This window comes from Triturus cristatus, chromosome 11 (genome assembly GCF_964204655.1).
Source record: "Triturus cristatus chromosome 11, aTriCri1.1, whole genome shotgun sequence".
In the NCBI taxonomy this organism is placed as follows: domain Eukaryota; kingdom Metazoa; phylum Chordata; class Amphibia; order Caudata; family Salamandridae; genus Triturus; species Triturus cristatus.
The window spans coordinates 419738187-419764735 of NC_140594.1; the positions used below are offsets into that span (position 1 = coordinate 419738187).

At 46.8% G+C, this 26549-nt stretch overlaps 1 protein-coding gene across 1 annotated transcript in view; it reads right to left on the minus strand.

Moving 5' to 3' along the window:
* Positions 1-244: 244 nt before the first annotated feature.
* Positions 245-26549, minus strand: part of LOC146784359 (all-trans-retinol 13,14-reductase-like) — a 174866-nt gene continuing 148561 nt past the window's right edge. Inside the window, exons 10-11 of the mRNA XM_085636189.1 lie at positions 14612-14771; positions 245-929 (exon numbers count right to left, since the gene is read on the minus strand). Coding sequence (XP_085492315.1) covers positions 784-929; positions 14612-14771 — 306 coding nt within the window. The 3' untranslated portion in view covers positions 245-783. The remainder of the gene's footprint in view (positions 930-14611; positions 14772-26549) is intronic.

The window sequence follows — 26549 nt, forward strand, 5'->3', positions numbered from 1 at the left end:
GGGCTTGTAAATCTGCCCCCATGTGTCTAAAACAGAGTAGTGCGAGTCCAAGGCTGTAATTAAGGAGTTGTAGCTTCTCTACGTGGCAATTCCAGCCCTGCTTATTAAACTCTAACTTAATTTTTTATTGTGCAACTTGTGTTAGTGGCCAGAACTGAGATTGTCTTGTTATTTGCTGTTTGCACATTGAAGGATCACTCCTTGGGTTTGAAACACTTTCATTGAATTTACCTTGTGCAAGAACGAGACATCATAATTGCTTTTTATTAGCCTGTATAATATGGATTTTGAATTGAATTTCATGTGTCGGGCATTTACAGGAGAAAGCTAGTTTGGAGACACTAGTGGCAAAGATACAGATTGTGTTAAGGTCTGCAAATCAAGAGCCAACAACAAACTAGGCTAGATGGGTTGAGTGGTCATAATAATAGCAACCATTTCCTTCTTCTGCTTGGTTGTGGATGGGAATTTCTAGAAAATTAAAGATCTGAACTTGCAGAAATGTAAGCTCTTTGTTTGAAGTTGGAGTCTGACCAGTGAGTAAGATTACCCAATCCTATCCAATGTGCTCTCCCAAATTGGATTGTTAAATCAAACTTGTTTTCATTATAAAATAAATGAAATTTCAAATCAGTGGGTTCAAAGCCATAAAGAACAGAGTGTTAAACCATTAGCTTTCTATGCAGGAAAATCACTGTTCAAGGAGAAGCTAAAACTGTGAATGCCTTCGACATCTTTCACACAAATGAGTCATTGGTCACAAATCCCAAATGAATTGGTGCATCAGTCCAACTTCTTGAGTGCCTTCTCCTTGACTTGCTTTCGAAGGCGCTGCATGTCCAGGTATAGGTTGCGGCCCAGGACCTCCGAAGCACAAACCATTGCCCCATTAAGGGCACCTACAAATCCACCAAGAAAGGCATCCTGACCTAGAGAGAACATAGGCAATTATGTTGGGTTCCGAGTCTAAAGTACAGTGACAGTCTTAACAGTTTCCCTTTCTGAGGAGGGTCCATATTTCACCTTGGACAAGAACCACAATAATTTGGAAAGCACAAAACAACTTGTAGGACATGCAGTGGAAAAGTAAAATCACCAGAAGAGCATACATTATCACTAGCTGTGGTTCTTACACAGAGTACAGCAGTTCAAAAGAAGACAATGCTATATATGGTCTTGTTTGGGTACCAGAATATTGGCAGCATAGGGCGTTATGTGATGGGGTTTAGCCCATGGGATCACATAATCAGTGTTGAGTGAATTAACATGGTTAACTGTAGTCCATGAGTTGGGAGCATCCCATTGACGACGGTGGAACAGGGGCATGGTTTAGGTCTCTGGAGCTAAAGTTCGCTAACAGAGCAGTGCAGGATACAACTAGATGTGGTCCATGAACTGGGTACAATCTTAAACAAAGGGCTGCCAATGATTAGAGTCAGAACACACAGGCTGCGCATTATCAAAAGGGAGAAATCACTACCTGTGATCCACTCCTTTTGGTCCAGAAAATTGTCTTTGTAGTGATTTCCAGTCATTGGGGAGCGAACATTGACAGAAAAACATACAACAGCAGTAATGATGCTAAAACATAAGAAAATAACTCGGTCATGAAAAAAACAAAGGTTACAGCCAGCTATAGTTCAAGGATTGGGACTAGGCTTCACTTTTATAAAAGAATATCACTTGAGGTGAGCCAAGCAGTCAATAGAGAAAGGCAGAATATTGCTAGCCATTGCCCACAAACTGGGAAATATTTTCTAGATTGATTCTGATGACAAAATTGCCAATCAAATATTGTGTGATTTAATAAGACAAAATGTAATTGGCTCAGTCAGACTATAAATACACTTGGAGAAAGAAAAAGAGTTAGCTGATGTTATGGCAAGAGCTATATCCGTCTCTCTCCAAAATTATGTTGCTCCTTATTCAGAACTCATACATAGTTTTTGTTTTAAACTACAATATAATGCTTGTAAAAATTTCTTTGGGACACTCTACAAACTATGATTATTTTGAAGAGAGTGACCGAAGATGCATGTTCACTCCTTTAAATGATTCCAAAGTACAGTAGATCACACTCTACTAAACTCCTATATTGATCTATTTTTCCAAATATCAAACATAACTTTCACTTCAAAACAACCCTGAAGTGGTCTCTAATGCTCAGTTATCTGTCCATCCCTCACCTACTACAGGTCTCACAAAAACTGTGTTTAGCTTTCTACAAAATGGTGTGGGGCAGGACTTATGCCCCACTCAAGATGGCTGCCCTTCTCTGAGCTCCGAGGCATCGCGGAGCAATTTATTCATCATAGAAGGTGTAGTGTAAGGCATTTCTCTAACCAGCATGCCGCAGCCAATTCTACTCAACTCCTGACCATGGAGGTCTTACCCTCCAGCTTCTCGGTGGCTTTCTGTGACCTGGAACTGCCGGGTCAGGCCAGTTCTGAAGGATATATGGATATAGTTTCAGATCCTGGATGCACAGACTAAAAAGGCTGTTGCATTGTTTTTTTCAATTTGGAATTTTTACATCACCATCAGATTATCTTCTGGCTGTATGTGTGCCAAAAGCCACTAGAAGTAGGGGGTTTGTCAACCAGATAGGCAGGGGTGCTGGTTGTGATGACTTTGTAGGTTATGTAGCTGGTTTGAAGAAGATGCAGGCAGGCAATACAGCAATGACCATCCTCAACATCTGGTCAGCTCTTCGTGCTACAGCGACAACAATCTATGACACTCTTCCTGCTCCTCATAGTCTCCTTCACTGCAAACTGACCTCTTCATGGTGGATTTTAGAAGGGTACTTTTTCAGTGGGACTAACCTGGTCCCTGTACCTGGCCCACTCTTCATCACAGTTGTCCAGAATTTGTGACTTTCACCCGGTCTCATATGACCAAATAACCATGAGTGGAGCTTTGTGCTTTTAGGTGCTAAACTTATTACCTTAAATCTGTGAAACTGCACAGCTCCAGTTCTACTGATTGGCTTTTTGTCGTGTTGGTGTCAAATAATATATTACATTTTATTCTATTTTTCTAAATTGTTGTGGTATTGTTATTGTGTTGTGTTTTCATCTTATTCCTTTTTGTGTGCAGCATAAATACTTTACATATGGCCTCTAAATTAAGACTGGTAGCTTGGTACAAAAGTAGTCAGAGGGTTAAGCCCAGGTTAATTTAGAGGCTTTTGTGGTTCACCCTGACAAGGAATGTCACTGTGGCTTGAGGAGGGATCACACCGAATCAACCAACAACCCAATTTCTCTCACTTTACATAAATGGTTTACATAAACATCTAACATTGTTGGATAAAGACTTGCAGATAGAATCCCTATGGTGACTTTATTGTATGCACATGGTGCAGTGCCTTTTTCCCAAACATCCTCAGATCTTAAGGGTATGGATAGCTTGGACTTGGAGACCAACCTCACTAAAACTCATTATATGGTCATGGGTGGGGGAGGGGGGGGGCAGGTCTTCCAAAATCTACATTAAGGGTAAGCCCATAAAAAGGGAGTATAGCTTCCCTTATTTAGGAGTTATCTTTGATTTCTTATGTAATTGGGTCCCGTGTTTGTCAAACAGAACAAGAAAGTTTTATCAAACAATTGGTGCATTTTTTAACCTTGCTAAGCGTGTTAGGTCTAAGCTAATATCACCCCTGATTGAAATATGTTCCATTTTCAACTTATTGGCTGCTATCTGGGGATATAGGTCCACCAACATCCTTTAAATTGAAGAGAATAGATTTTGCAGAGGGTTGCAAGGATTACCACCCAGTGGTTCCCACTATTTTGCCCATAGGACTTAAATATGTATCTGACCAAGTTAAACTAGTTCACTTACTATCGTGGTTGCTGGTATGGGCTAATAGACATGCCATTTTAAACAAGTATATTATAGGAGGATTGTTTAGCATGCGACCATGGGTATACACTCCCTTGGTTCAAGCATGTGAGGCAATTATATAATGACCTTGGGAGGTCTAATTTGTATCTAGTACCCACTAAATTAACCCTGAAAGAAAAAGTATGGATTAATCAGCTTTACTGGGAAAAGGCAGAGATGAATAGAGAAAGTGCTGAGAAGGCTAACCCCACAATTTGGAAGTATGTAGTTATTTAGACTACCCCAATACAGAACCTTACTTTGCTTGAGTTCATAATGTGTGGGAAGGAATATGTCACTTACCCTGTAACCATCAATTCGTAGCGTGTAGTGCTGTAGATTCATATGGTATGGTGACTCCTCCTAAAGTCTGTGTTGTGCATGATCATCTGCTCCTTTGTTAGATGTTTTATTTAGCTGATAGTGTTGGAACAAATGAGCATGCAAGATAAGATAAAGTGTTTTAGTAAAGAAGTCAGCCAGTAGCGTCCGGGGTGGAGGGTGGGTGCATTTGAATTTACGGCACTACAAGTTACCCTGTAAGCATCTATTCGTAAGTAACATATTCCAATTTGTAGCATTTGCTGGGAGTAGATGCTTTACTTTCTATGCTAAGTAAATGTAATACTCTACAAAAACGGTGGTTTAGCTAGTGGTTGATGCTGATGTCTGAAAAAGTGTTCACAATACAGCATGACCCACTCTAGATTGTTGATTAGCAAAGATATCGACACAATAGTGTTTTGTGAATGTATGTGGGCTGCTTTACAGATATCCGCTAATGGGATGTTTCTTAAAAAAACAATGAAGGCTCCTTTTTAGGTCTTGCGCCTAGCGTTGCTGTGCGTAGCGCTGCTCGTGCAGCGAGAGACCTCTTGTAGGGGGTTTGGAAACTGATCTAGGAATCGCACACGCTTGTGCGTGTGCTTTTCCTTTTGGGCCACGCTATTGGTTGTTGCGTGCGTCTTTTTTACAAAGACAGCACGCATTGGCCAAAGGCGGGCGCATTGATCCGCCCATGGCCTATTGGTGTCTGTTACGCGCAGCAGCAGCATATGTTTCCAATTATCGTGCCGACATGGGCGCGATAATTGGGAACTTATGCTGCTGCTCTCAACCATGCACGCACACCAGAAGCTCCCGCATCTCGCATGCACCATTCGTGGGCTTGTTGTATATGGCTTCAGTGAGCTGTAAAACGGGTTGCTTGGATTTCGGAATGCTCCTTTGGGGGAGCATGGTGTGTGTGCGTTGTGGGGGGCTGTTTGCACATGCCTTGAGCTAATCCCAGGCTGGACATGCCCGCCATGGCCTGTAATAACAGCAACAGGGAAGCGTCTGTCTGTCCCTGGGCAGCGCTCAGTGACTCATGTTCACAAACTGGAAAGAAAATCTAAGGAGGAACACACTGGCGTTACGGAGAGTGGTCGGGACGAGACAGGCGCACCGCCCTCTCGAGGGTGTGCATTAGCATCTACTCCAGCAACATCCCCAATCAACCATTTTTGGGTTCAGGGGTAGCGTGCTGCACGCCGAAAAGCGCTTTGAGCCTAGTCATGGGTAGTAAGCGCTATATAATTGCAATTAAAATACAATACTATCATGCGCGCCAGGTAAGTACCAGTAAAAAAAAAAATACACACACTGCCTGACGAACACTCCCACCTGAAAACCAGACACAGAATGGCAAGCATGAACGGGTAGCATCACTCAGGCAAAAACATTCCTGCCTGACAAGTGCATGCAATGCAGTATTTTACGTGAAGATACAGAAATGCAGGGACTCATTTTCCAGAGTGCTGCTTGCTTCTGGGAAGCGCCGGTACTCTCCCATTAAATGCATTGCAGTAGTGCTGAAGAATACAGGTACTGTCTCTTTCAAATTAAAGAAGGGCATGTACTCAGTACCTGCCTGCTATTGGGAAGTGCTGGTCCCTCACCCTCCTCACCCCCCCAGTACCTGTCTGCTTTTTGAAAGTGCTGGTACGCTCCCATTCAAAGTATTATTACACCCCTACTGAGAAATTGAGGTACTCTCCCTTTCAAGTTCTAGAGTCGCATGAGGTTTGATGACTGTAGCGCCTCGCCTTCTTCTCGGAATCTACTTTAAAATGGGTGCAACATTGTGATTTTGTTATTTTGTGTTTAATGGCTGAAACAGAAATGTCGAAAAAGTCAAGGGATAAATCTGGGAGTGGGTGAATAATTGGCGCAACACAGCCTCATTAGGGCCAATTGGGCATGAGCTCTTCTCTTAGGGTACGTGTAATGACGGCACCGTTTAGTCAACACGAGTATCAATAGAAGCCATTAGGTGCCTGAGAAGGCGCACTGAGGAACACCGTTTTCAGGTAGGTGATAGGGTCGTGCCCACTGTAAGCCAACTGCACCGTCTCTTTGCCCTGACCCCGCGAGCTCCCCAGGGCTGCAGCCAGGCTGCGAGTGGAAATGAAGGGAGGGCTAGTAAAAACAAATACAGGTGGAAGGTTATTGGAGGTAAATATATATTATGTGAGGGCAGGCCAGACAGCGATATGCGCTGGGGACGGTTAGCCCCGTGTGCGAGAAGCTAGGTGACACTGCGGAATCATGGTGAAGTCAGGCCGGTTTATTTGCTAGACAATCATTCACCCCACCTGTCTGCCCCTGCAGTGGGAGGTGGCGCTGCATGTTTGTCTAGTGCGAATTGCCGTGTTTACAGGAGCGTGCCTACAGTTCTGTCACAGTAGTGAATGAGCAGTGTCTGTCTGACAGTCTGAAAAGTGTACACTGTATCACTCCTTGAGAGAAAAGACACAAGCTGCTGTGTGTGACAGGTGACATGGTGCATACAGGCCCTGCAAAGCACTGCGCGTGCTTACAGGGGTTGGCTGGACCAAGGATTCTATATACCACGGATCTGTGAGTGCTGGAGCTGTGACGTGGGAGCCACGCACCAGCCTCTTACTTACTACTAAGGATGAAATGCAGCATGCCACTGCGCGGAGGCCGGTCTCCCAGCATGCTCTGCGGTATGCCATTATTTGCACTTCTAGTCAAGTGAGCCCTCGCCTATGCACTCAATGGCAGATAACTATTCCCCAAGAGTCCTGTCTGTGCCCCCATACTTAAGCACAGCTGTGAGCTCACTACATTTGGTTTGGTCCATAAAAAGTCGCACCACATCCCACAATCTCGTCTCTCCTTGACAAGTGCACGTCCTAATACCTTTGCTGAAGTCCCAATGGAGCATTAAGATGTTGTAAAAATCGAGAGGCCTCCCCACCCGTCCCACCCCCTGTAACACCCCTCCCATTCTTCCTTAACAGACTGGATGTCCCTACCGCGAGGGTGACCAGTCGCCCCCTGCATGGGACAGGAGTACTGCACCAAGGCCCTCACAGCTCCTGTCCCGGCACAGGAGCTTGAGGTGGAGTCTGTCTCCAGCAGGGGATCCATCCAGATGTGCACTGCAGGAGTCCACACGTGCAGGCCTGTGCCCTGTCCCTGGTGCCTCCTGGGCGGTGAGGCTCTGACGGGGATGGGGTGCACTGGCAGAGGAGATATCGCGAGGCGTCTTCCTGGGGGCGATGCTGCAGCTGATGATTAGGCGCTCAGGAAAAGCAAAGCCGGAAGTGCACTCCGCTGTTTCGGTTTGTTTTCAGATTACAGACCATGTTTTGGCGCTTCTCAGCCTCCCACGTACATTGCCAGTAAGGTGAGGAGAAACCTGGAAAGATGGACAGGAAGCTCGGTGTGCGAGTGCACCTACTGCTAAGAGCTGCGGCAGACTCACCCAGCGGCTCATCATTCCAAGGTATAAAACAAGGAAAGAGTGCCGCGGACCTGGGAAGCGCCTCTCGGAGAACACTATTTAATGCAGGCGTCTAAATCCGAAAGTATGGGAAGCAAGCAGGCTGCCGACTGACAAACTTACACAATATGCTGAACTGCTTTAAGGCGACGAAGCTGAGCTCCCGGACAGTCCTTTCTCTCTTGCCTCTTAAAACAAACATTTGTAATGCAATAGGTCTCGCATTTACGCGATTTTGAGCTATTGACATTGCAAATGATAATACCTTTTATTTTTGTTTTCGTTTTTAAAACATAAATATAAGCTATTGCCATTGTAAATGACTGTCTTTAAGTCGCGTAAATGCGAGACCTATTGCATTGCAAATGCTTGTTTCTGTGTGGAGTGAGCTTGTGGAGTTACAAGCAGTGATCGATTTGTAGTAGCAAGTTAGAATAGCAAGAATGATAGTCAGATGTATTTAATCTTTGGATACAGGGGAACCTTTTTGTGGGTTTGAAAATGCAACAAAAAGTTGTTTTTTCGAAAAGATTTAGTTCGCTTGATATGATACATTAATGCTCTTTTAACATCGTGTGAATAGAGCTCGTTCTGCTACTGAATCAGGTTTTGGGAAGAATATTGGTAGCTCTACTGTGTGATTTGCATGGAATGGGGAAATTAATCCAGAGTTCCGTCGTGAAGTACCAATTTATTTGGATAGATTTGGAAGAAAGGTTCTTCAAGCGGAGCACTTGAAGTTCACTTAGTCGCCTAAAAGATGTGATAGCTACCAAAAAAGCTAATTTCCACGTAAAGGGACTGTAAATCATAGGAATGTAGTGGTTAAGAGAGTAGTCCCATGAGTCTAGTGAGAACAATATTGAGGTTCCAGACAAGTGCTGGTGGGGTGGAAGGTGGAATGACTCTTTTTAGTCCCTCCATAAATGCCTTGATTACTGGAACTTTAAAGAGTGAAATAAGTTGTCCGTTTTGCATATATGCAGCCAGAGCTGCTGAATGTTATCTAATAGAGGTATATGCAAGGCCTGTTTGTTGCAGATGAAAAAGATAACCCTTGCACTGTAGGTGAGAGAGGTTGGATTTGCTTGACTAAACAGTAATGTTCAAATGTTTTTTTTATTTAGCCGCATAACAAGCTCGCTAAGCTCATCTATGTGCTGGTTTTAGAATGTTCATGCATTACTGTGGGAGATTAAGATGTCCAACTTCTAAGCCTGCAGGTGCCAGATCATCAGATAGAGTTGTGTGGGATTTGGGGCCTATGCCTTCTCATGTTCCCGAGTTAGAAAATGAGGCCAGAGAGGCAGTTTCTTGTGTGTAGCTAGTGAAAGTTGTAGTAGGGCTGTTAACCATGCTTGGTGTGCCCGTGTTTGGGGAATTAGGATCAGTGTGGGGGATGTTTAAGAATACTTTAGTTTTTGAAACATGTAAGGAATTAGCGCTAGAGGGGGGAAAGCATAAACAAATATCCCTGACCAGTTGGTTCATAGAGCATTGTCTTTGGATTGTGGGTCAGGAAACCTGGAGGCGAAGCTTTGCCATTTTGGATTCTGCTTGGTTGCAGAGATCTGTCTCCGGGATTCCTTACTGTTGGAAATATGAGTGGAGAAGTGTTGTGTCGATCTCCTACTCGTGTACTTGCTGATGCATTCAGCTGAGCAGATCTGCAAAGTTGTTGTCCACCCCTGCTAGGTACTCTGCTAGGAGGTGGATTTTGTGACATATGACCCAGTGCCATATTTGCTCTGCTTTGTGGGAAAGCTGTATGGAGTGTGTGATCCCCCTGCTTTTTAATATAATACGGTGAAGTCAGGTTGTCGGTATGGATCAGGAATACTTTGTTGCGAAGATGTTGGCAAAAACATTTTTAGAGCAAACTGAATGGCAAGAAGCTCTAAATGATTGATGTGAAAGTATTTGTGTTTGCGACCAGAGGCTTTGTACTGGTAGGTCCTGTATATGTGCCCCTCAAGCTTGTAGGGATGCATCTTTAAAGCTCCAGTTCTACAGATCACCATTACTAGAGGGCTGACCCTGCAACAGATTGTTGCTCCTCCACCACTGCAGACAGGGATGGGACGCTGGGCCTGCCAACACTAGATCCTTTAGATGCCCATCTGCTTGAAATCATTGGGATTGTATATGCGCTTCCTTCAATGCACTTTTCAGTCGTGCATGCACACTATGGAGATGCACAACACCATAATTCAGAGAAAACTCATTACTGTTTTCACTGTGACATGATGTGGTTGAAAAAGAGGTAATGCTAATTGAAGCTTTTTCACTCTTTCTGCACTGGGATAGACTTTGGCTGTAACAGAGTTCGATGTTGTGCCTAAGAACGGCTGCACTTGCAAAAGATTGCAGATGAGATTTTGCAAAAGATTGCAGATGAGATTTTGCTGTATTGAGTGTGAAACCTAATTAGTGTATAAGGTTGATTACCTTTTGAGTGTCCTGTAGGCATTGCTGTTTGGTTGAACTCTTGATAAGCCAATAGGGACACGTGTTTGTCCCCTCCTCCTCAGATGAGCTGCTACCACTGCGAGGCATTTTGTGAATTCTCTTGGTGCAGTAGGTACTCCTAATGGCAAGACCTTGCTGCCCATTTACTTGAAAGAAGAGATCCCGGCGATGAGCTGGGTGTATTGGAATGTGGAAGTAGGCGTCTCTGAGGTCTATGGCTATCATGAAATCTCCTTGTTATAGTAATGGCATCACGTCCTGTAGTGTCACCATATGAAAGTGTTCTGATAGGATGTATTTGTTGAGTGGCCTGAGATCTGGAAGAGGCCATAAAGTCACATCAGTTTTGGGAATGAGTATACCCTGTGTACCTGGTGATGTTTTGGGATGAGTTCCATAGCCCTTTTCTGAAGTAGAGATTGGATGACTTTTAGTGGAGTGTAAGGTGTTCTGGTTACATATTTTGTGTTAGTGGTGGTATTGTGGGTGGGGTAGTTGCAAGTTCTAGGCAATACCTATCCTTTACAATGGAAATGGCCGACTAATCTGTTGTGATTTGTGCCCAGTGTTCATGGTATTGTGGCAGATGCACCCTACTGGTGTTAAATGCTGAAGGAGGAGGCATAGCGGGTCACTGTTTATTGGGAGTGGTGTTCTTAGAGGTGGACCCACAGCCTCTATTATTCTTGTTATGTGACCTATAGTATGTCTCTCTGGTGTATTGGGACTGGTAGGAACCTTGCTGCTTTTGGGTATTGCCTGTGTCTGTAGATGTGCCAGGTCTTGATGCACCTCTATACTGTCCTCTCCTAAAGAAGCCCCTGTGTTGATAAGACTGTAGTGCACCCATGGCTTTGGTGGTGTCCGTGTCTTTTTAAAAAAATGTTAACATATCATCTACCTGTGGTCCGAACAAATGTTCACCATCAAAAGGCAGATTAAGCAAATGTTGTTGAACATCAGGCTTAAAGCCAGAGACTCTAAACCATGCAAAGTGCCTAATACTGATGCCTGCATTCACCTCCCTTGCACTTTTATCGGCTGAATCTAGTGCACACTGTGATGAAAGGAGAGTACTCCTGTAAAGTTCTAAAGTCAGGTACTAGTACTCGTACCTGACTTTAGAACTTTACAGGAGTACTCTCCTTTCATCAGATTATTTATTGTTTCATTGAAAATATACGCCGATTGGGACATATCCTTGGAATTACACTTGAGCCCTGAGGAAGTCGTTTGGGCCATTTGCCCTCAGACGAAACACGTGTTGGCTGCAAACATCCTTGGTCTGTGTGTAAAATACGATTTTCTATGCAAAACCCCTGAGGGGAGATCCTGACAACAGAGATAATAAAGAAGAACACTTCTGATACCCATGGATTGGACTCTATCTGTGCATAATCACTATTCACATTTTGGATACTGATTCCCTTTTGCTCGGGAAGAACTCATTGTCTATGAAGTTAGCAGGAGTGGATGTGAGTGTGTTTGGGGTGCATTCAGCGAGTTGAGCTATGGCAAGTAAAGCTTGGGTAATAGGCGGAGGTCTAAGTTCTATTATGAAGGCAGCTGAATGGTCGAGTGAATCAATGTTTAAGAAGTTATACTTTAAACATGTGGAAAATGCTGTACAGAGAGTTATGGATGCGCTTTGAAAATGCATAATTTTGGCCTCAGTTCCTTCCCATAAAATTAAGATTTTCGATCGTTTTAATGGAAAAGACAATCATGATTTTATTAAAGATACGGAGGCTAATATTATCCCACCCCCCCCCCCCCCCCCGTGAGTACCCAACCCTTTTTATGTTTTTGATTTTTATTGTTTTTCCAGGACAGAACTGAGGAGCAAACAGTGGAGAAGATTCTTGGCAATGAGGTATATGCGTAGATTACATTGGATGAAGTTGATGTTTTTTGGGGTTTTTGGACTCCAATTGTTTTTGCAGGAAGAAAAGAAGGAAGATGGCTGCATGTTCTATGATATTATGCATGTTCTAGAATTTTAAGGATATTCTAGTCTAATTCTAAATTCTTTATTGCCCCTCATACACAGCATCAACAAAGGAGTAGTGCATAATATTAGCCTCTGTATCTCTAATAAAATCTAGATTTTCTTCCTATTAAAACTGGAAAATCTGCATGGTGTATGAACTGGTGATATTGCAGGTGGTGGCAATATAGGAAAAAGAGTTGGAGGAGGAGAAGATGTAGGTATTGAAGCGGATGAAGGAGGTGTAGTTGGAGGAAAAAAGATAGGGCTAGTGCCCCCCGTCTTTGAATTTTTTCTTTGGAGTTTTGGGTGGATCAGGCCCCATGATGTCAAAAGTCTTCTTCCTTTTTAGGAAGGGTGTCCGTTGATGCGAGTGGTGGTTTTGAAACTACCAGTGTCTGGGTTAAGAAACAAAAGTCTTTTGCTTTTATCGAGTCTGTCTTGGAGTTTTTCAAGAATTGGCTCCATAAGCCGCTGTTTGGGCTCCGATGATGTTTTTGATGTATTTGACACAGAGGGTATTTTTGGCGCCAACAGGATTTTGGATGCCGATCATGTTTTCTGCAGACAAGTGTGCTTTGACGTCAAAGGTGTCTTCAGATCCAAAGATTATATTTTCGGTTCTGGTGCCTTGTGATCCTTTCCGGTGCCAACAATGATATTTTCGACACCGGCAACTTACAATGCCTTTTGCATTCCTCTGCCTACAAAGCCTTTCACAGAGGTCGAAATGCCAGTCTGCTCCTTTGCCTGCTTTCGGATACCACATTGGCCTGAAGGCAGTGGGGTTCCATGAGCCATCTTGGCTGTTTTAGTGGGGGTGTGTGTGTGTATGGCTTTCGCTGGTGTGCCCATGTGCGATTCTGATGTTGACGGATCAGGATCATCAATCAGAGTTGTCGCTGCTGCCACCAAGAAGTGTGTTAATGCCCATGGGTACAGCCTGTGCCTCGGCGTCCTCGAGTTCTTCCTCCAGCTCTATCGACTGCTCCCGGAAGATGTCGGGCATATCATCGACTTGGTGCACCTGTATAGTGGAGTGGGCCTAATGACGTTCCCTTGGTTGCCGAAGTGTCTTCTTGGATCGAAAGGCCAGGTACACCTCAAATGACACTTCATTGTGCTCAGGTGATCAGCAGAGATTGCCTATCGAGTGTTGATCCTGCCTGGAGTCCTTGGCGTGGCACTTGGGGCAAAAGCTGAAAGGCGTCTTTTCCATCCCTTTGAGTTGTTTAATGGAACAAGGCAGTGGTAAAAAAAGAAAAACGAAGCTGAACTGGGCCCGAGCAGGCAGATACAAATTGTATAGGGAAAACCAATGGGTATTGTTTATTACCAAATCTTCCGTTGAAGGGTGATGAACCGGGGTGCTGGTAAGGCCTTGTGTCCAGAATCAAAGCTATGGTCACAGATCTCTGAGGTCAACATCTGAACCCGATGATCATGCGCAGTACAGACTATAAGAGGAGTCACCATACCCCATGACACAAAATAATTCTTCGAAGAAAAACAACTTTCAAATGTCCAAGCTCATCACTAGATGGCAGGAGTATGCTAAGTATATGTATGCATCTATGGCCAACATATGCTATGGATAGACAATTATTGACACGATTTAGTGTCGGTAGTATAAGGTGTCACTTGTCTTTCCCCTTGGACCAATATGATACAGCCTTAATCCAACTAAGTCCATGTGATGAAAATTCAGCTTAAAAATGTTGCACTTTGTATTCCTCTGTGAATTTTACAGGTAACTTACTTGCCAATGCATGGTGCCGATTCTCAAGTTCTTCGGTTTTTCTTAAATGGAAACGGACACTTTAGTTGTTACAGTTCCTCAGTAATCATAAGGTTTGCTGCTTAGTTGGTTAGTTTTTAACGTGCACTCTCAGCTACAGAAGACATTGCCTTTATAATGTGGGGTGGGCAAGGATGTATGCAAAAAATTGAAAATGTATAGCGGTTTTAACTTGTTAATTTAATATCTGTTTATACTTTTATCCAGTAGCGGCCGGTGGTGGGGGTGCTGCGGGGCGGTGGTATGGGGGGGTGGAGCAGCGTGGGGGGTAGTAAATCATGGAATATGGCCCAACGAGGGTAAGTAAACAAATAAATACAACGAATTTCATTGGGCTACCCCCACCCTGCTCCACCCCCGCCCCACCACCTCGCAGTACTCCCACCACCTGCCGCTACTGCTTTTATCTAGTTGCATTTCAATATGAAAGCCGGTGGATCAAGCTGTTTTGTACTTTTATGGCTAAAATAAATTAGCTGAATAAAGATTTTCATTCATTCATTCGGGTTCATTTATTTCAATTTTATTACACTGTCTGCTCAGGACAAGTGGTTATAAGCTTTTGTCATTGAAAGTTAATCAACTGTTCGTGTTGAATATTGATATTAAATTCTGTATTGATAAACCTCTTTTGATTCTCACTTTGGGAAAATAATATAATGTTTTTCTTTACCTGTCAAGAAGAGGTTCTTTATTGGGGTGCGAGGACGAAGTTTTGCAGTGTTTTCAGCACTCAAGCGCTCCATACTGTGGTCAGCTCCGTAGAATTCCCCCAGTGAGGCTGCAATATAATGCTGGTTGGTCAGGGGGGTTCCGCTGGACACACAGACAATCTGCAGCAGCCAGAGAGAGCAATTTATCAGAAAGCCATTATTAACCAATGTAGGCACAAAGCACCTATCATGTACATTCTCACTATGAAAGACACCTTTTATAACAATTATTTGTAAATAAAATAGTATAAATGCCTTGCAACTTGGATTAAGTACCTTTAGTTAACTTGGCATTCCATGTAAATAAATGGTAAACACAGAATCTTTGAAAATCAGTGGTGAGGGCGAGAAGCAGTGCTGTCCTGCTTACGCAAGTAAAATTATTGCAATGCACAACTCTCAATTTACATACAAAGGCTACCACTGATTGAATTTACTTAAGTCATTTAGTTTCCTTATGTCACTTGTCACCACTAAAAACATGGATGTTGTCAATGATACTCTACCACACCAAGCTCACAAGCAGTGTTCTATTTTCTGTCTCATAACAAAGCAATGATAGCGTCATTCTGGACTAGAATACTTGCTTGAATTCCAGTTAACAGACATTGAATTGCACTGCACACTATTAAAGTTTTTACTTCAGTAAAAGAACAACAAGATTAGATCCTAGCAAACAAGAGAAGCTAGGAGAGTGGCAACTGACTCGAGAACATCTCTTAATATAATAAGGAACATGTCGCACTAGATCTGAGGATAACTTGTTCGCCCTGATGAAGTGATGTCTTGATCTCTACGGTCACGAAACATGTGCTGACAAGTTCTGGGATGTATGAGTGGAGACACTGTACAGTAAACCATGAAAATAATAGTTCAGTTACTGTAAAACGGTATTTCAATTAAATATGATTGAATAAGGAGAGAAAAAAAATATGAAAGTCATTTGGAGAGCTACATTATTAATTTCAGTCGTCAATCTTTTTTTTAGGTGTGCTATTTCTAATTACTTAAATAAATGGCACATTCTGTACTGCCATGCAATATTTTAAAATTGAAGATTAAAATGCAGAGTAACTTTAATATATGTGCCTCGTTTAGTTTCCTTACAGAAAACCAATACCAGCCCTGAAACTCTTATTATTGTCAAGGAAATTCTGCAAGCCTTGTTTGAAACTGACATTTTCCAGTTGTATTCTCTGGCAGCATATGCGTTATTAAACATGTGTTTTTCTTGTCATCCCAACTTTGGCCAGTGAAGACTACACAAAGTTATTATTTGCTTAGTAAGCTGCTGAAATAATGTGTATTCCCCTAACATTGGAGGCAACATGTCGTCTGATTCATTATCTAAGGTTACAATGCTTCCCCTTTACATTTCGGGTACTGTGCATGAAAAAGAGAAGAATGTGTATAGATAAATTGACGTTATTTGTATAGAGCTGTTCTTTAGTTATGCTTACAATTTCCTAAATATCTACTAAGAGTATTATTAAAGTCACTACTACTGCCATTAACGAAGGGGTACAATGATCATCACTGGAAAAATGTAGCCGGGAAACTGTTAATAATTTGTATTTGCCATGGTCACAAATTGACAGTAAATCAAGTAGTTTGCAACAGCACTGTATCCCCCCAGCCCCAGAGTAATTAATGACAGCCATCAAAGCCCTGCTTGGTTACTGGGAGAAAACCTCTCAGTCAGTAGGGTTTTCACTTCACTTACAAGAGGATAATACTGTAATAAGATTTCTAGATTGTAGACTTGGAAGCAAGTACACGCATCTTCAAGTCCGACTCACTGCTGTGGAGCAGGAACCACTGCCGCAGTACACAGGAGGACAGAAGAATCAAACTTTCTGCTGTGGGGGGGAAGCGGAGTGAAACCATCACTAGGGGCTAGGATCTTCTGGATCGTGAAGCCCACCACTCAGCTATGAGCTAGCAACTTTTTATACTATTTTGAATCCGCACTATGGTTATATCACCAATCTTTTGCCAATAATTATTAATGTATTTTGTACTATTATTCCATATTTCATCATGTCCAATTTTGTACTCTGAGACTACTAATACACCAATGTCTTAAGAACTCCATGAGGTTTTCACCGTCAACTTTCCCTATTGTTGTACAGGGAGTATCAGTAAACTGTACTGGAACCCATGACATTGTCCAAAGCAAGCTGTACTGCAGGACAACGAATGCACTAATGTGCTTGAAAATCTCTGTTCACTGTGCTGTCGTGTATGAATCATCCTGAAACTAGGGCCACTTGATAACTGAGTCTTGCCCTGGGCTGTGGTACAGAAACGGAGCTATGAATATACTAATACCCCACGGAATCAGGGGTGATCGATGCCAGTTGCCTGGAGGGGTACATGAAAACTCATTATACCAAACACAAATCCTGGCAAGATTTTAGCAGCTTTTAGTACTGTAGAGCAGTGTTTCCCAAACTGTGGGACGCAGTCGCAAATCTATTTTTGGTGGGTCCTGAAAGTCACCAAAAGAAATTCCTTTAAATTCTGTAATTGTCTTTGAAGAGCAGCAAACGTGACTAGATAGATTTCAAATGTCAGGCACTGTCTTCTGACAAATTGCTCCTTATTTTGTTAACATGAGGATTGGTGTTTAAAAACTCCTTTCACTTTACGTTTCATTCTCTGACTGCAAAGTGAATTATGTGACACTCTTTCCGGAGAACAGGTAGTGTGGAAGATAAGGCTGTAGGATGTCTTTTTTTTTTGTAACACTCCTCAAAATGTAAATACCTCTAAATGAACTGCACACAGTCAGAAGTTAGGAAAGCAAAAATAAAGTACATTTTGTTTGTAATTCTAAAGTGTGATGGAAAGAAAAAATGTATTAGGATAAAAAGAAATCAAGACACTTTGCTTGGTGATACACAAATAATAATTATTCACTGAAACTCGATTTCCACACACAATCATTTGTGTGCAATATAGTTTTAGCAGTGTAATTGTATGTCTGCGCACATTTAATGGCCATTTTATTGGAAAACGTGCTGTCTGTAAATGGCAGTACACTACCACATAATGCTTTACTAACATTAAGTTTAAAAAAGTAAAAAATCGCCCCAGATCATGTCCATTGAAGCTAAGTGGGTCGTGGAAGTTTGGCATTCTAAAAAGTGAGTTGCAGTTCTAAAAGGTTTGGGAAGCACTGCTGTAGAAGAAAAGAAATTCGATAAGATATAGTCATAAAAAAAGATAAAAATACAGAAGGCTGCATTTTCCTCAACTAGAGGGACTAGTGTGATTATGATGTGGGACTAAGGGGCAACATAAAACAATACCTTTGAATATACAGCAATGAATGCAGCTTGAATCTGAAAGAAACACGTTAGTTAGATTCCTCACCTTAGAATATCCCCAGGCGTCAGACTGGATCCGGAAGATTTTTCGTCCGCAATACCCCTTGCGCGACGCTAGGCGTCGTCTGCGGCTCCGCGTCCGTCGTCGGCGTCGTGCGCCGGGATGACGTCGTCGGAGTACTTAGACGCCGCCCTCGCGCGCTGACGTCAGTTCTTCTTTTTTCCGCGCCAGTAAGCGCAGATCCGGGAGAGCTACCCCTTTAGTCAATTTTTGACTAACTTTTTGATCCTGTCATATCGACACCGGTGCCGGTAGGATGCCTGGGTTTAAAGCCTGTACGGACTGTAGCCGATTGATGTCGGTGACGGACCATCATCGCCGGTGCCTGTACTGTTTGGGCCTCGACCACGACGCGGAGTCGTGCTCGGACTGTAAGGCCCTGACCTCGAAGGCTAGACGGGAGCGGTCCCGTAAGCTCCTCGAGATTCGCCACTCGGCTCCGCGCGCCTCTCGATCCCGGTCCAGGAGGAGGTCCAAGGATCGGTCGCGGAGCCGCAGCCGACGTCCCCATCGGTCGTCGGGATCAAAGTCTTCGGGTAAGTCGAAGCTGTCGGGTTCTCGGCGATTGCCGTTTCCAGACATCCCACGAAGCACGCACAACATTGCCGGGATCCTCACTTCCGGCTGGAAGCTGAGCCCCGGTCTAGTTCTTCTCCTGCCACAGGCTGGTCCTGGAAGCACTTCCGGGGTAAACGCCTTATATCCGCGTTTCCCGCCGGCTCTGTGCTTTGAATTCCAGTTCCGAGGCTTCAGCGACGGAGGAGTGTTTCTGTCCGCTACCAACACGAAGGTACTTACGGTGTTGGGGGTTCCCGCGCAGGAGCGCTCTCGTTCTGGCACCATTGCTGAAGTGCTACAGCTGTAGCATTTCGATCGGCAAAGAAGCAGCGCAGCAGCGTTGTTGAACTTGTTTCTGTGGGTGAGCAGCGCAGGAGCGCCTTACTCACGTTTCTTTGTTTTGTTAGCAGCGCAGGAGTTCTTGACTGTGTATTCGGAGAGCGGCGCAGGAGCGCTTTACGCGCTATTTGATACACCGCGCAGGAGCGCTTTGTTTGTTTGTTTTGATATACCGCGCAGGAGCGCTTTGTTTGTTTATTTTGGGACTACCGCGCAGGAGCGCTTTACTTGTTTACTTTGGGGGAGCCGCGCAGGAGCGCTTTACTTGTTTACTTTGGGGGAGCCGTGCAGGAGCGCTATTATTTGGTTACAGTTAGGGCTTCTGCTGAATCACCTTTAGTAGGAGAGTCTCGCTGGATTCCGGAAACAGAAGCACTGGTGAGTCCCGGCAAGAGAACAGTTGTGTGTGTTTTAGGGATAGTCTGGAATAGCCTGGGGTTAGGTTACCAATCCTGTTGTTGTTTGTTTTCCAGCTACCCCGGGATACCCTGCACGCTCCATTCCCATACCACCGCCCTACGTCCTTAATCGGCTCCCATCCTTGTGTCCATCTCATCCCTGTTGAGTTTCCTATCCAAGGGGGGTCAGGTTGGTACACGGACGGGCGCTCTTGTCGTCTCTGCGGAATTACTTCACAAGCAAAGGTAAGTCTTGTGGGGTACCTGACAGAATTCAAAGCCCACGTTTACTATTCCACCCAGACGACATGGGCGACCCGGAAGTCACCTTGCAGGACATAGCAGTCATGTTGGCTGCCATGCAAGCCGAGAACCTTAGTCTACGCCATGATATAACGTCCATCCAGAGTCACATGGCATCCGGGGTTTCCAGTCCTTGGGGCACTACCCCTAGTTCCAGAGTCATACAAGAAGGGCTGTTGAGGCCGCCGACCTTCACCTTTGGGGGGGCCCCCGCAGCTCCCACTCAGAGCTCCGCCATTCAAGTCGTAACACCTCATCAGGTACAACTGGCACCACCGGAACGCTTCTACGGCGATAGTACCAAGTATGGGATATTCCTCCATCAATGTCACCTACATTTCATGGCCAGAAATACGGCTTTTCCTGATGATGCCTCCAAGGTCGCCTACATCTTATCATACATGGGAGGTGACGCCGCTCAGTGGTCCATTTCGTTTGTAGAAAACGACGATCCCATGCTCCACCACTTGCCGACGTTCACAGAAGCCATGCGGCGGATGTTCGCTCGCCACACCTTTGTGCAGGCCGCAGATAACGAGTTGCTTGGCTTAAAACAAGGCAACCAAGATCTCCTGCATTACATCACCCGTTTCAGCCGGCTGGTCATCGAGGCTAATTGGCCAGAGGACAAGAAGGTGTCAGTCTTCTATCGAGGATTACGTGATGACCTGAAGGACCTCATCGCACAGTTACCCGACCCGCCTGAGGAAATAGGTCCTTTCATCGACTTGGTGGTGAAGATGAATTTTCGTCTCCAGGAAAGAAAGACCGAGAAAGGGAAGGGCAGTGAAAACCGGTTCTTATCCTTTGGAGAAAAAAGCGTTGAGAAAACAAAGGACGAAGCTTCCCCCCAGGGTGAAGCGTCAGAACCCATGCAGATCGGGGGCATACGAGGGCCGTTGACCGCTCACGAGCGAGAAAAGAGAAGGAAGCAGAACCAATGTCTGTATTGTGGGAAAAGCGGACACTTCGTCAGGGAGTGTCCAGTGAAACCCTCTAAATCAAGGGGCAGACGGCCGTTTGCGTTGCCCATCACAAAAGGCGATCAGATGGGAAACGAGACAACCCAGTAGACAAGGGGATCCGTCCTCTGGGTTCTTCGTATCACACTTCAGTGATCCCCGCAGTATTCGATGGCAGTCATCATGTAGGCATCGAAGTCTCCTTACAGAATCAGGCGGGCAGAACCTGGTTGGTAACCGCCATGCTGGATTCCGGTGCGACAGGCAGCTTCATTGACACCGGTTATTCGAGTGCCTTGGGTATACAAACCGTGGCAAAAGAACAACCCGAAGCAGTCAAGGCTGTTGATGGAACGGACTTGACCTCTGGCCCAATCCGACATCAAACCGAAAAGATGTCCATGCTTCTTGCCAACCAACATGCTGAGTCCATCAGTTTTGATGTTATCGACGCTCCGCAATTCAAGGTTATATTGGGGTTGCCGTGGTTGGTGAAGCACAATCCCCGAATCGATTGGGCGGCCAGAATAATTCACCTGGATTCGGAATACTGCTGTGAGACCTGTTATACGAGGGACAATCGTCTGGGGGCTCGCTCGGTGCAGGCGAGATCACTACCCGTTGATGGCATGGGGTCGGTTTCCCACACAACCATACCAGAGGAATATCAGGATCTGGCAGAGGTGTTCGATAAAAAAGGAGCCAACACCCTGCCACCACACCGGTCGTTTGACTGCCGCATAGATTTAATCCCTGGCTCCACGTTGCCATGCAGCAGAATTTATTCTCTCACAGAAAAGGAGAACATCCACCTTCGATCCTATTTGGATGAGTACCTGGATAACGGGTTTATTCGCCATTCCAGGTCTCCGGTTTCCTCTCCTCTTTTCTTCGTGTCGAAGAAGGAAGGTGATCTGAGGACCTGCATTGACTTTCGGGCGATGAACGCCATCACGGTGAAAAACCGGTACCCCCTGCCTTTGATCACCAATCTACTGGATCAAGTAAAAGACGCCTCCATTTATACCAAACTCGACCTGCGGGGTGCCTACCATCTAGTAAGAGTCCGGAAGGGGGACGAATGGAAGACCGCGTTCCGGACGAAGTTCGGTCTCTTCGAATACCAGGTTATGCCTTTCGGACTCTGTAACGCCCCCGCAGCTTTCCAGTACTTCATCGACGAGGTATTGAGGGACTTTATAGATGTCTTCTGTATCGTCTATATAGACGATATCCTGATTTATTCCCGTAACATCGCTGAACACGTGCAGCATGTGCGTTCTGTCCTCCAACAGCTAGGAAGACATCGTTTGTACGTCAAACTGGAGAAGAGCGTCTTTCATGTCACCTCTGTGGAGTTCCTGGGACACATCATAACACCTGAAGGTATCCACATGGACAACAAAAAGGTAGAAGCCATCTTGTCTTGGCCTTCTCCGGAATCCGTAAAAGGGGTTCAGCGGTTCCTAGGCTTTGCCAACTACTACCGCAGGTTCATCACCGGTTTCTCCGCACTGGTAGCTCCCATAACACGCTTGTTGCGAAAAGGTGTGCCATTCGGGTGGGAGCAGAACGCTGAGAGGGCCTTCCAAGAACTAAAAAGACGTTTCACCATAGCCCCCGTGCTGGTGCATCCGGACACGGAGCAACCTTTCATCGTGGAAGCAGACGCCTCGAAGGACGCTATAGGAGGGGTGTTGTCCCAACGAAGCACCGACACAGGACAACTACATCCGGTAGCTTTTTATTCCAAAAAATTACAACCAGCGGAACGCAACTACACTGTGTCTGACCGGGAGCTGCTAGCCATCAAAACGGCGTTCGAGGAATGGCGCCACTTCTTGAAGGACGCCAAACACATAGTGACCATCTACACCGACCATCGGAACCTCCAGTTCCTGCGTTCAGCCCGTGCCCTCACAGCCCGACAGTTGCGATGGACCTTATTCTTTAACGAATATAACTTCGTGATCACGTTCCGACCTGGAAAGGACAACGCCAAGGCCGATGCCCTCTCACGGCTGGACGACCATGACGAACCTGCCGAAAACCCCGAGCCGGTTCCCATCATATCTGAAAAACATTTCCAGGGCGTTATAGCATCTACAGACTTCCTAGCTCAAGTAAAGAGGGACGTGAAGCGGTCCGATCCGATAGGCCTGGCCACAGACAGCGATGAGGTGACTTGTGTGGACGGATTGCTGTTCAAAGGGGAACGGTTGTGCTTACCTGGGGTACCAAGTCAACAAAAAGCAGTCCGTATGTGCCATGATCATGTCCTTGCCGGTCATCCTGGCTATCACAAGACACTCGAACTAATACAAAGACAATTTTGGTGGCCAACACTGGTGTCCGACACAAGAACGCATGTAACGAACTGTACCATCTGTCTGTTAGGCAAGAACAGCTCTGAGCCGTCGGTTGGTCTGCTGCGTCCCATTCCGGTGCCACCGTTTCCCTGGCACACCGTCTCCATGGACTTCGTGGTTGACCTTCCCATCACCAAGACTGGACACACCACGGTTCTCACCATAGTCTACCACCTCTCCAAAATGGCGCACTTCGTACCCTTGTTGAAAGTACCCACGGCGAAGGACCTGGCCCTGGTTTTCGTGCACGAGGTGGTTCGCCTCCATGGCATTCCATCTGTGGTCATAACGGACAGGGGCTCGCAGTTCGTATCCCGTTTCTGGAAAGAAGTATGCAGACTCCTCGAGATGGACGTGCGCTTATCCTCAGCGTACCATCCCCAGACCGATGGTCAGGCCGAGAGAACAAACCACACTATGGAGCAGTATCTCCGATGTCTGTTGCTGATGGTAGAGAAGGAATGGTCTGCGGTACTATGGTTAGCAGAATATGCATACAACAACAGCAAGCATTCGGCCATTGGCATGTCCCCCTTCTTTTGTCTCCAAGGTCGTCACCCTCGCACATCTGCTTGGGAAGTCCCCCGGGACAGCCAGTTGCCTACGGTGCGCGCCTATCATGAGACTCTACATAGACTATGGCAGCAGGCGCGCTTTGAGTTGGCCAAGGCGAAGGACGCCTACAAGGCGCATGCGGACGCCCACAGACAGAAGGAGCCTGAATACAGAGTGGGTGACAGTGTGTGGCTTTCGATTCGGCACATCAATGTGCATGGTCCCAAGAAACTGTTGCCCCGTTTTGTGGGTCCCTTTGCCATCGACAAGGTGGTTAACCCTGTGGCCATGAGGCTCTCGCTCCCATCACACATGCGGATTCACCCTGTATTCCATGTGTCCCTTCTGCGGGCGGTCCGCTCTGACAACCCAATCCCCTCTCCTCCTTCTCCTGTGGTGGTGGCGGGCCATGTTGAATATGAGGTCAGGGCCATCTTGGGGTCTCGCCGGGTGCGAGGTAAGCTTTTCTATCTGGTGGACTGGAAGGGCTACGGTCCGGACGAGCGGTCTTGGGAGCCCTTGTCCCATGTGCGCCATGCTCCCGTTCTGATCCGTGCTTTTCATCTCAGTCACCCCCTGTGCCCTCGCCCTGCTTGTCCCTTCTAGGTCCGGGGGGTTCGGGGGGGGGGAAGTCTTTTGGGAGGGGGTTCTGTCGGGTTCTCGGCGATTGCCGTTTCCCGACATCCCACGAAGCACGCACAACATTGCCGGGATCCTCACTTCCGGCTGGAAGCTGAGCCCCGGTCTAGTTCTTCTCCTGCCACAGGCTGGTCCTGGAAGCACTTCCGGGGTAAACGCCTTATATCCGCGTTTCCCGCCGGCTCTGTGCTTTGAATTCCAGTTCCGAGGCTTCAGCGACGGAGGAGTGTTTCTGTCCGCTACCAACACGAAGGTACTTACGGTGTTGGGGGTTCCCGCGCAGGAGCGCTCTCGTTCTGGCACCATTGCTGAAGTGCTACAGCTGTAGCATTTCGATCGGCAAAGAAGCAGCGCAGCAGCGTTGTTGAACTTGTTTCTGTGGGTGAGCAGCGCAGGAGCGCCTTACTCACGTTTCTTTGTTTTGTTAGCAGCGCAGGAGTTCTTGACTGTGTATTCGGAGAGCGGCGCAGGAGCGCTTTACGCGATATTTGATACACCGCGCAGGAGCGCTTTGTTTGTTTGTTTTGATATACCGCGCAGGAGCGCTTTGTTTGTTTATTTTGGGACTACCGCGCAGGAGCGCTTTACTTGTTTACTTTGGGGGAGCCGCGCAGGAGCGCTTTACTTGTTTACTTTGGGGGAGCCGTGCAGGAGCGCTATTATTTGGTTACAGTTAGGGCTTCTGCTGAATCACCTTTAGTAGGAGAGTCTCGCTGGATTCCGGAAACAGAAGCACTGGTGAGTCCCGGCAAGAGAACAGTTGTGTGTGTTTTAGGGATAGTCTGGAATAGCCTGGGGTTAGGTTACCAATCCTGTTATTGTTTGTTTTCCAGCTACCCCGGGATACCCTGCACGCTCCATTCCCATACCACCGCCCTACGTCCTTAATCGGCTCCCATCCTTGTGTCCATCTCATCCCTGTTGAGTTTCCTATCCAAGGGGGGTCAGGTTGGTACACGGACGGGCGCTCTTGTCGTCTCTGCGGAATTACTTCACAAGCAAAGGTAAGTCTTGTGGGGTACCTGACAGAAGCATTCCAAGAAGTCCAAGAGGCGACATCGCTCTTCGGACTCCCCTCGCCGGTCGCGCGACTCGGTTGAAGGTCAGGGTGGTTCCACCCCCGCGGCTCCGTCGGAGCCGCAGGCGCCGCGTCCGTCCCCATACCCTCCGGTCCCTGGGACTAACGCGACGCCGGCGGAAGTCCGTGCCTTCCTCTCGGCCATGAGGAACCTGGCTCCGCCGTCGGCGCCCGCTGGTGCGCCTTCGGGCCCCGCGGACCCGACTGGGCTGCCTTGCCAGCCGGCGGCTCCGGCCCCGGCGCCGTTGACGGCTCCGGCCTCGACGCCGCAAGCGCCCGAGGGACCCGTTCTCGAGTCCCCGTCGACGCCGGTCGACCTCGTCACGCCTCCTCCACTGGCGTCGACTCCGGTTCCACCCCCGACGCCGACCCCGATCGACGTCGTGCCCCAGGTCAGTCCCGCTCCGGGCCCGGCGCCGGTCCGGCGTCGATGGACGCCGAGATCGGCGCCGCTAGAGACACATTTTGTCTACCGCCCGGCTCCGTTACTTTCTCCTCTACACCAGGAGTCGGATGATGGGGACTACTGGGAGGGATCCGAGGATCCTATGGCCCATCAGGCCCAACTGTCCCAGGACTGGGCAGATGAACTGGGGGAGGCCAGTGGTCTGGATACCTCGCCAGATACTGGATTCATCTCTCCTCCGACTGTGGCTTCGGAGGAGGGTGCTGCTTTCTCCGTGGTGCTGCGCAAGGCGGCCGCAGCCCTTGGGCTCGAGCTACCTGCCGTGGCTGTGAGGACGAACGTCCTCACTGAGGTGCTTCAGTCTGCAGCAAGCTCCACTGAGCCTCTGCTGCCATTCAATGAGGCCCTCACTGACGTTCTACAGGGCACCTGGTCCAAGCCCTCCACAGTTCCTCCTGTGGACAGGAACGTTGCCAGGCGCCACCGCCCTGCTCCGGGCGACCCCAGTTTTCTGTCCCAACACCCTACCCCGGAGAGCCTGGTTATCCAGGCCTCCACCTCCCAATCCTCTTTCCCGACCGCCCCGCCGGACCGGGATTCCAAGAGACTGGAGCAGTTTGGCAAGAAGCTGTTCTCTTCGCTCAGTTTGGGCCTGCGGTCTTTGAACACCGCTTGTCTCTTGGACCGTTATTCCCACTCTCTGTGGGATGCGGTGGAGGACGCGCTGCCCCTGTGTCCGGAGGAGGTCCAGACACGTCTTACCCAGGCTCTGGCCGATGGGAGGGATGCAGCGCGCCATGCTATACGTTGTGGGCTTATCTACGGTCGACGTCGATCGACCCCGATCGACGTCGTGCCACAGGTCAGTCCCGCTCCGGGCCCGGCGCCGGTCCGGCGT